The sequence below is a fragment of the Dipodomys ordii genome, unplaced genomic scaffold, assembly GCF_000151885.1.
Source record: "Dipodomys ordii isolate 6190 unplaced genomic scaffold, Dord_2.0 Scaffold108, whole genome shotgun sequence".
NCBI lineage: Eukaryota > Metazoa > Chordata > Mammalia > Rodentia > Heteromyidae > Dipodomys > Dipodomys ordii.
Window position 1 is genome coordinate 572,371 of NW_012267324.1, and position 10,895 is coordinate 583,265.

General features: G+C 49.7%; 1 protein-coding gene across 1 annotated transcript in view; it reads right to left on the bottom strand.

The window, feature by feature from the left end:
- Window positions 1–7,462: 7,462 nt before the first annotated feature.
- LOC105994660 (zinc finger protein 431-like) overlaps window positions 7,463–10,895 on the bottom strand; it is an 18,097-nt gene continuing 14,664 nt past the window's right edge. The window contains exon 3 of the mRNA XM_013028290.1: window positions 7,463–9,713. Coding sequence (XP_012883744.1) covers window positions 7,883–9,713 — 1,831 coding nt within the window. The 3' untranslated portion in view covers window positions 7,463–7,882. The remainder of the gene's footprint in view (window positions 9,714–10,895) is intronic.

Sequence of the window (10,895 nt, forward strand, 5' to 3'; positions counted from 1 at the left end):
GCTAGCCTTGAGCTGAAGAGCTGAGGGACAGCGCCCAGGCCCAGAGTTCAGGCCCCATAACCGGACCCAAAAAAAAAGAATGAACAGCTGAGCGCCAGTGGCTCATGTCATCCTAGCTACTCAGGAAGCCAAGATCTGAGGATCACGGTTCAAAGCCAGCCCAGGCAAGAAAGTCCGAAATGTCCGTGAGACTCTTATCTCCAATAAACCATTAGAAAACTTGAAATGGCATTGTGGCTCAAGTGTTTGGTAGAGTGCTTGCCTTAAGCTGAAGAGCCCAAGGACAGTGCCCAGGCCCAGAGTTCGAGCTCCATGACCGACAAAAAAAGAAAAAAAAACTGAACAAACAATGCAGAGCTCTGCTTAAGGAATGTGCGAAAATAGTAATGGTTCTACTTTTTTGCACGAATGTAAAATAACAAATCTTATAGCAGAAAGCAATATGCATGAAAAGGCTTTCTGTTGGTTCATGTTCAAAGACATTTACAAAGTCACGGTGGGAAGAAATTTTTTTTTTTTGGGTCCAGTCCTGGGGCCTGAACTCTGGGCCTGGGCGCTGTCCCTCAGCTCTTCAGCTCAAGGCGAGCGCTCTACTACTTGAGCTACAGCGCCACTTCCGGCTTTTTTCTTTTTGCTTATGTGGTACTGAGGAATCGAACCCAGGGCCTCAGGCATGCAAGGCAAGCGCTCTACCACTGAGCCACCTTCGCAGCCCGGGAAGAAATCTTTTGTGAGCAGTGTGATAAAGCTTTTGTTTATTACAGTAAGTACATGTAAGAACTCAGTGGACAGGAACCTTAGGCATTGAAGAAACATTTTAAGCTGGCTGGTGGCTCATGGCTGTAATCCTAGCTACTCTGGAGGCCGAGATCTGAGTTACAATTCACAGCCAGCCTAGGTAGGAAAGTCTGTAGGACAATCTCCTATTAACCACCAGAAAAACCAAAGTGGAGCTATGGCTCCAAGTGTTAGAGCCACTAGCCTTGAATAGAAAATGAGGGATGGCTGAGAAGAATGTGGCTTAGTGGCAGAGAACTTGCCTTGCATGCATCAAGCCCTGGGTTTGGTTCCTCAGTGCCACATACAGAAAAAGCCAGAAGTGGTGTTTGCACAAACAAAATCAACTGGCTAAGGATAGAGCATTGGCCTTGAGTAAAAGAAGCTCAGAGACAGTGCCCAGGCCTGGAGTTCAAGCCTCAGGACTGAGGGGGAAAACATCTTCGGGAAGCTGGGTGCCAGTGGCTCACGCCTATAATCCTATTCAAGAGGTTGAGATCTGAGGATTGCATTTCAATGCCAGTCCAGGTAGGAAAGTCCAGGAGGGGCTGGGAAGGTGGCTCAATGGTAGAGTGCTTGCATTGCATGCATGAGGCTGGGTTTGATTCCTCAGCACCACATAAGCAGAAAAAGCCAGAAGTGGCGCAGTGGCTCCAGTGGGAGTGTGAGCCAGGCATTGGTGGCTCACGCCTGTCCTCCCAGCTACTCAGGAGGCTGAGATCTGAGGATTGCAGTTCAGAGACAGCTCAGGCAGGAAAGTCCGTGAGACTCTTATTGCATTAACTACCAGAAAACTGGAAGTGATGTTATGGTTCAAGTGGTAGAGCACTGGCCTTAAGTTGAAGAGCTGACAGTGCGCAAGCCGAGGTCAAGCCCCATGACTGACAAAGCGAGAGTGTTGATAACCTTGAGCAATAGAGCTCAAGAACAGTCCCCAGGCCCTGAGTTCAAGCCCCTTGACCAACCAAAGAGCAGATAATGAGGCAGAGGTCCCTCCTGCCTGTGCACTTGGTTTTGTTTTTTTTGTTTTTGTTTTTTGCTTATGTGGTGCTGAGGAATCGAACTCAAGGCCTCATGCGTGCAAGGCAAGCGCTCTACCACTGAGCCACCTTCCCAGCCCCCTGCCTGTGCACTTGGGCGCTGGCTCGTAGGTGGGAGCTCAGGCTCCTAGCTCCCATCGCATGCCAGTGGCATCGCCTGGCAGCAGCGGGGGCAAAGAAGAATGGAGAGCCAGGATGAGGGCATTGTCGCAGAAACTGGCTGAGGACGTCCCACAAAGTTCATCCGGCGGTGCTTAATTCAGAGAAGCATGGAGGCAGTAGTGCTTGAGTTTACACTTCACGTATCACCTCATGAAACTGACATTGTCCTACTGCCTTGGTTGTTTTGTTTTGTTTGTGGTCATGAGGCCTGAACTCTGGGCCTGGGCGTGGCCCTCAGCTCTTCAGCTCAAGGTGAGCGCTCTACCACTTGAGCCACAGCACCACATCTGGTTTTCTGAGTGGTTCATTGGAGATAAGTCTCACAGAGGCTGTGCACCGGTGGCTCACACCTGTAACCCTAGCTGCTCAAGAGGTTGAGATCTGAGGATCGAGGTTCAAGGCCAGCCCAGACAGATTTATCTCCAGTGAACCACTAGAAAACCAGAAACGGCTCAAGGTGAAGCACTTGCCTTGAGCTGAAGAGCTGGATAGTGCCCAAGCTGAGTTCAAGTTCCACAACCGACCAAAAAAAAAAGTCATGGGCAGGGGACTGTCCTGCCACTCTGGGCCTGGGCGCTGTCCCATAAACCGAAAAGGCCAGACGTGGTGCTGTGGCTCAAGTGGTAAAGCTGAGGGACAGCGCCCAGGCCGAGTTAAAGCCCCACACTGACCAAAACAAAACAAAAAATACCCACAAAAGAATCTCACTGAGGCTGGTCACTGGTGGTTCATGGCTGTCTTCCTAGCTACTCAGGAAGTTGAGATCTGAGGTTCCCAGTTTAAGCCAGCCCAGCAGGAAAATCCCTGACTTTTTTTTTTTTTTTTGGGTCCGGTCCTGGGGGCCTGAACTCTGGGCCTGGGCGCTGTCCCTCAGCTCTTCAGCTCAAGGCTAGCACTCTACCACTTGAGCCACAGCGCCACTTCTGGCTTTTTTCTTTTTGCTTATGTGGTGCTGAGGAACCGAACCCAGGGCCTCAGGCATGCAAGGCAAGCGCTCTACCACTGAGCCACCTTCCCAGCCCCCCTGAGACTCTTTTCTCCAGTAAACCACCAAAAAGCCAGTAGAGCCATGGCTAATGTGGTAGAACACCTGAATAACAAAGGTAAGGAGACAATAGCTAGGCCTTGAGTTCACGCGCTAGCACTGGCGTACAAACGCATAGATACACCCCAAAATCGGTAGAGGCCAGGCTTAGACTCATAATGCTGTTCCGCAGCAAAGGTTTGAGTTTGACAGTTTACTTTGGTCTACAGTATAAAATGGCTCCCAGTGTGAGTTTACTCTGGGCAACATGGAGTGTTATCAGCACTGGGAGAAGGGGGCCGTGGGGCAGAGTGAGCTCCCACGGGAGCCCCCCCTCAGCCCAGCGGCTGACCCCGTCATTCTTGGTCACCAGCACTTAGCCTGGCTTGGGAGTTTGCCAAGGTTTTGTCATCAGAATAGGGGTTTGCCTTGTGACCTTGGCTGTAGTCAGCTCCTTCTATGAGCTAGCTCAAATAAACCTACTTTTCTTCATGATTCCTCTGTAGAGCATGCCTGGCATATACCTCCTATTTCTCCATTCATTGAGTAAACTGAAGTCCCTGGCTGGTATGCCCTCCCCCCCCATTTCTCCATTCATTGAGTAAACTTAAGTCCCTTGCTAGTATGTCCTCTCCCCCCCCCTTTTTTTTTGTCATGGGTATTGAACTCTGGGGCTGGGCCCTGTCTCTGAGCTCTTTTGCTCAAGGCTAGTGCTCAACTACTTGAGCCACAGTGCCACTTCCTGACATTCTGGTGGTTTATTGGAGATAGGAGTGTCAAGGTCTTTCCTGCCAGGGCTGGCTTCCAACTGGGATCCTCCAATATCAGCCTCCTGAATAGCAAGGATGACAGGCTTGAGTCATTGTCATCTGGCTTGTTTTTAATTTTCTTAGTTTGAAAATCAATAAACTGAGAAAAGTTGGGAGAAAGCCTTCGCCACAACTGCTTATCCCCAGCTTCTTCACTGTGTCACGTTGAGGGCAGCCTGGCTCAAGAATGTTAGCTAGGGGCTGGGAAGGTGGCTCAGTGGTAGAGCGCTTGCCTTGCATGCATGAGGCCCTGGGTTCAATTCCTCAGCACCACACAAGCAAAAAGAAAAAAGCCGGAAGTGGCACTGTGGCTCAAGTGGTAGAGTGCTAGCCTTGAGCTGAAGAGCTGAGGGACAGCGCCCAGGCCTAGAGTTCAGGCCCCATGACTGGACCCCCCCCCAAAAAAAACAAGAATGTTCGCTAGATTACATGTAAAAATACATATTTCACTTACATTTTTACCTTGCCAGGCGCTTATTAGATCATTACCCAATAGAAGGTTGGGCCTGTGTCCGTACACTGCTGAAAATCCTTGAGTGTTTGCATAGTAAGTATGAAAGGTAAAAGCAGGGGCCGGGAAGGTGGCTCAGTGGTAGAGCACTTGCCTTGCATGCATGAGGCCCTGGCTTCAATTCCTCAGCACCACATAAGCAGAAAACGCCAGAAGTGGTGCTGTGGCTCAAGTGGTAGAGTGCTTGCCTTGAGCTGAATTGCTGATGAAACAGTGCCCAGGCCCAGAGTTCAGGCCCCACAACTGACCCCCCCTCCAAAAAAAAAAGTAAAAGGTTCAGACTACTGGAGCTGTAGCCAGCGCTGGTGGCTCACGCCTGTCTTCTTAGCTACTCAGGAGGGTAAGATCTGAGGATTGCAGTCTGAAGCCAGCCTAGGCAAGAAAGTTGGTGAGCCTCATCTCTAGTTAACTACACAAAAAAGCTCAAAGTAGAGCTGTGGCTGAAATGTTGGAGCACTAGCCTTGAGCAAAGCAAGCTCAGGGACAGCATTCAGGCCCTGAGTTCAAGCCCAAGGACAAAAACATTAAGACGAATCAGGCTACCCTGACAGCAAGGCCATGTTACCTGAAGAGACATGCCACATAGCCCAAAACTGCAATGTTCAGTGGCTAGGTCAGAGCAAGACCCATGTCTCTCAAATCAATAGAACACAATTCACTTAGAATCACAGGACAGTCATTCTCAGGACTACCTCACCCTTGCCTCTACCACCTGGTGTTGCTAGCCCTCTAGCTAAGAACCGTCATGAGAGCAGAGTTAGAATTTTATTCACCTACTTAGCACATCTAAGTGTTGGGATGGGTCATCCTGACATTAAATCCCAACCACTCCCCATACAACACACACCAGTCCTGTCAAATTCTATACAGCATGTTCTTGCTGTTAAACTAACTTGTCATTTAGATTTTTTTTTTTGGGGGGGGAGGTTCGGTCATGTGGCTTAACTCTGGGTCAGATCTTCAGCTCAAGGCTCTATCACCAGCGCCACTTCAGGCTTTTTTCTTTTTGCTTATGTGGTGCTGAGGAATTGAACCCAGGGCCTCATGCGTGCAAGGCAAGCGCTCTACCACTGAGCTACCTTCCCAGCCCCTCATTTAGAGAGTTTATGGAATCATGGAATCCCGGTGTCCTATTTGACAAAAGCTAGGTCTTCCTGCACTCTGGTAAGAGTCACAGCAGCACAGTGTTTCTTTTGGCATGATCAGCATCAGATTATTATAATAAGAAACAACAATATAGGCGAGAGAAGTAAAATTTCCCTGAGGAACTCTCTTTAATTGGATGGCATGAGAATCCTCAGCCATGGAATAGAAAAACGCAGCGAACTTAGGAATTAGAGCACCGGTTACAAGATAGCCGACGACACCTCCGTAAACAAATAAGTTAACATTTGTGTCTGCAGATTGTAGGAATACAGTTAAGAGTCAAATGTGTTCAACAAATCTTGTTTATAGCAAATACACACGCACGCGCCCGGCTGCAGGGCTATGCTCCTGTCTACCTGGGAGACAACAGGAGGATCGCAGTTAGAGGGGAGGTCCTTCCTGAGCCGGGACTGGGCAGGGTGGTCCATACCTCCGTGACGTGGGTGCCATTAGCACCTCCAATGGTAAGTCCTCCCCACACCAGCAGTAGTTCCTGAGCTGGCACAAGGTGGCATAGTCCCTTTCCTATCCTTTAGACAGGCGCCTGGGGGAGACTGGGCAAGCCCCCTGTCTAGTGCATGTTCCCTTTACAACTAGGGACTTGTACAGCTGCAAACAGCAAAATCCGTCCTTTACTGAGAAACCCCAGGGATTCAACTCATTATTGGAAACAGTATTTTTTGCACACTAGCCCACCTAGGGTGACTCAACAACTTGTACCAGGGCTTTAAGCCCCAGAGGACAGGGAGCCCGTGCTGCAAAGGCGGTCCTGGGACCAGAGGGGTCTTCCATTGATGACCCTGCCCATTTGGAGCAAGTCTTTCCCCTGACTCACCAAGCTGGGACTACAGCAGCGATCAAGGTAAGGAGTGCTTACCAGTTATCTCCAGACTGTCAGTGGGATCTGGGTGGCGGCCAGGAAGCCAATTCATTTATCTAAGGTGAGAGTTTGCAGCTCCCCAGTGAGTCCCCTGCTGCTTTTATTCTGAGGCCTCAGAGAACCAGCCAGCCGCAGATATTAGAAGAAAGGTTCAAAGGTTAGGTGTTGAGGGAAAAGCGCTATCCATTTGAGAACCTCATTGCTAGCAAAATGGACATTGGAAAAAGCAATGTCCAAGGGAGAGAAAGATGGAAAATGACAAGCACGTTAGCTGCCTGGAAACTGGGTTATCTCCTGAGAAATATGGGAAGGAGCTCAGGACTCTGAAATCCAACCTTGTTGAATTAAAATTCAGCTCTCTAAGCTGAGTGCTGGTGGCTCACACCTGTAATCCTAGCTACTCAGGGGGCTGAGATCTGAGGATCGAGATTCAAAGCCAGCCCAAGCAGCAGGAAAGCCTGTGAGCCAGCCTTGAGCAGAGGCTCAAAGGGGCTGGGAAGGTGGCTCAGTGGTAGAGAGCTTGCTTTGCAATCCTGAGGCCCTGGGTTGGATTCCTCAGCACCACATAAGCAAAAAGAAAAAAGCCAGAAGTGGCGCTGTGGCTCAAGTGGTAGAGCGCTAGCCTTGAACTGAAGAGCTGAGGGACAGCGCCCAGGCCCAGAGTTCAGGCCCCACGACTGGACCCCCCCTCCAAAAAAAGAAAAGATTTGAAGACATAAATCAGAAACTTGTAAAAGTCAAAGATGAAAACGAAATCCTCAAAATGAACCTGGAAAAGACTCAGAATCAAATGAAAGGCAAGCGTAGCAGCCTGGGTGAACACCAGGCAAGGCTGGGGCCAGAGGCTGGAGGCGGCTCACGGACACCACCACTGCTGTCCTTGCTCCCTAAAGCAAGGCCAAGAGGAGAGTCTGACACTGCATGTAGAAATCAAGGCCCAGAAAAAGGAATTGGACATGACACAAGAATGTATTATGGCCAGGTGCTGGTGGCTCATGCCTATAATCCTAGCTATTCATGAGGTTGAGAATTGAGGATTGTGGTTCAAAGCTAGCCCGGGCAGGATAGTGGCGCTGTGGCTCACATGGTAGAGCGTCTGCTTTGAGCAGAAGATCTCAGGGATAGTGCCCAGGGCAGAGTTCAAGTCCCATGACCACCACCAACAACAAAATGAACTATGCTGAGTACATGCCGATTATCAGCTTTGAAGAGCGTGAGTGGAAATTTAAAGCGACTGAGAAAGATCTCAGCCACTGGCACCCACCAAGTTCACACATTGTATGTTCATTCCAGCTTGAGTCCTTTTGTCTTAGTAAAATGAAAGCGGATAACCAAGATGTGTTTTCCTGGTGTGTTCTCTGAACACCGACTGGCACAGGGTTGCCCGTGTTCTCTGACGTTTCCAGGTGGCTCTGGCCGAGTGATGCCATCACCATGGCTCACGCCGACAGCAGAAGTTCTTTCCTGTGGTTGGCGGCAACCAGAGAGAATGAAGGCTTTCACACAGGGGTTAGACACGCAGGGTTTTCTTCCTCAGGCGTGAGTCTTTTCATGTCTTCTAAGGAGAGAAGAGTGAACAAAGGCTTTCCCACACTTCCCACAAGCGTAGGGTTTGTCCCCGGTGTGGGTTCTTTCGTGTGCTTTGAGGTGGTAGGATCGGGAGAAGGCTTTTCCGCACTGCGCACACCCGTAGGGCTTCTCTCCAGTGTGAGTCCTTTGGTGCCTCTCAAGAGCACTTGCAAAGGGGAAGGCTTTTCCACACTGCTGACATCCCAGCTTCTCCCCACCATGAATTCTTTCATGGGCTTTCATGAAAAAGCGCTCGCAAAAGCCTTTCCCACACTGCTGACATACGAATGGCTTGACGGTACTGTGGGTCAGTTCATGTCTCTGGAGGTGAGTAGACCTCAGGAAGGCTTTCCCACACTGATGACATAAGTAAGGTCTTTCCTGGGAGTGAGTTCGTTCGTGTACTTTGATGTAAGAACTAAAAGTAAAGGCTTTCCCGCACTGTGCACACTGATAGGGCTTCTCGTTGGTGTGAGTCTTTTCATGTCTCCTAATGGCACAGGACGAAAGGAAGGTTTTTCCACATTGCTTACATACATACTGAGTCTCTCTAGAATGAATTCTTTCATGGATTTTCATGCGAAAAACTTGACTAAAAGCCATCCCACACTGCCGACATACGCAACCTTTCTCTCTGGTGTGCGTCTGTCTGTGCCTCCGCAGGTGACTGGAACACTTGAAGGCCTTCCCACACTGCTTGCAGAGATAAGGCTTCTCGAGGGAGTGGGTCCTCTCGTGGGTTTTCACGTACGAACCACAACGGAAGGCTTTCCCACAGTGCTTACACACGTAGGGCTTCGCCCCGTTGTGAGTCCGCTCGTGTCTTCGAAGCTGGTGAGATTTACTGAAGGCCTTGCCGCACTGCGGACACACGTAGTGCTTCTCCCCAGAGCCAGTTCTCTGCTGTCTCTGAAGGTTGCTGGAGAAAGCAAAGGACTTTCCGCACTGCTCACACGCACAAAGCTCCCCCCCGGAGTGGGCTCTCGAGTGGGCTCTTTCGTGTAGTTTAAGGTGAGAGATGCGACTGAAGACTTTCCCACACTGCTTGCACTTGCAAGGCTTCTCTCCCGTGTGAGTTCTCGCGTGTCTGTGGAGATGACTGGAACTAGTGAAGGCCTTCTCACACTGCTGGCAGCCATAGGGTTTCTCTCCAGAGTGAATTCTCTCGTGGATTTTCACGTAAAAACGGTAACTGAAGGATTTTCCACACTGCTGACAGCCGTAGCGTTTCTCTCCACTCTGAACCTGACTCTCTCCGCCCGGCTTCCCGTGGTGAGCAGGCCCATCGCGGGGACTTCCTCCGCGGCTGTGAAAACACTTGGCAAGCCCGGAGGCCTCCCCATGTTCTTCAGACACAGATGGCGTCTCTTCCGTGTGAGCGCTGGTTCTCGTGAAGGCTTCTCCCCGCGCCTCACGCTGAGGGCTGCCTCCTTTGGCAGTGCTCTCATGGCGTGGGACGGAAGAGAGACCCGGATGGGCCTGGTCAGACGATTTATTTGCACTGGGCTTCTCTCTCGAGTGAGAGCGTTCACGGCTCTCCAAGTCCAGGGAGGAAGAGCAGCGTTTCCCGCATGCCTCCTGGGTATCAGCCTTCAGATTCACACAGGGGCTGTGTGTGGTGTGAGCGCTGAGGGGCCCACTCGGAAACAAGTAAGTGACAAGGTCCTCACACGGGTACTCTTCACACGGTAGTACCCCAGAAGGAAGACCAACAGGATGTTCCAGAATCCACTGGCAGAACTTTACACGCTGATTGCCTTCTTCATATTCACAGAGCCTCTCTGCCACACTACCGCTGGTAAACATGAAAAGAGAATGATAAGTTTTGGTTTTTTTTTTCTGACTTGAACTCAGAACCTGGGCACTGTCCCTGAGCCTCTTTGTGTTCAAGGCTAGCGCTCTACCACTTAAGCTACAGTGCCACTTCTGCCTTTTTCTGAGTAGTTTATTGAAGAGTCTCGTGGACTTTCTTGCCTTGGCTGGCTTTGAACCACAATCCTCAGATCTCAGCCTCCTGAGTAGGTAGGCTTTTAGGAGTGAGCCACTGGCACACAGCTTACAATAGTTTTTTAAACATCAGTCGTTTTTCCCAAACCAGGGTTGGATCTCTGACTTCTAAAATGATTTATGAGCCGGGCGCTGGTGGCTCACGCCTGTCATCCTAGCTACTCAGGAGGCTGAGATCTGAGAATCGCGGTTCAAAGCCAGCCCCGGCAGGAGAGACTGTGAGACTCCTATCTCCAATAAACCACCAGAAAACCAGAAGTGGCGCTGTAGCTCAAATGGTAGAGCGCTCGCCTTGAGCTGAAGAGCTGAGGGACAAGCGCCCAGGCCCAGAGTTCAAGTCCCACGACTGCCAAAATATAAATAAATAAAATGATTTATGAAAAAGAGTGAGCTGAATGACTGCAGTAAGGTTGAGGTAAGCAACCCCCAAAGTAAGGAATTCATATATGGATGTATAACACCACCTTCACAGACCAGGTGACCATTCTCTGTTCAGTATGTTTTTACAGATAAGTTATAATTAAGTATTAAGTGAAAAGGTATGCCTTATTTTAAGCATGCCAGGCACCATGGTTGGAAGTTGAGATCTGAGGATCAGGGTTCAAAGCCGGCCCAAGCAGGCATGTCTCTGAAGCTCTTATCTCCAAATAACCAGCAAAAAGTTGGAAGGCCCGTGGCTCAAGAGGCAGTCCTAGCCTTGAGCCAAAAAGCTAAGGGGCAGTGCCAGAACCTGAGTTCAAGATCCAAGAGCAGCTCTCACTCGCGCGCGCTCTCACCACTCGCACACACACTGCATGTTAATATTTGAAATTCTTCATTAGCTAGTATGCTGGAGGTAAGGGTCATCTAAACCTAAAACTCATTTCCATTTCATACAGATACACAATGCCTGAAGTTAAAAGGAAAAAAAAAAAATATATATATATATATGGAGCAATACTTTTTTTTTTTTTTTTTAAATCAGTCAGGG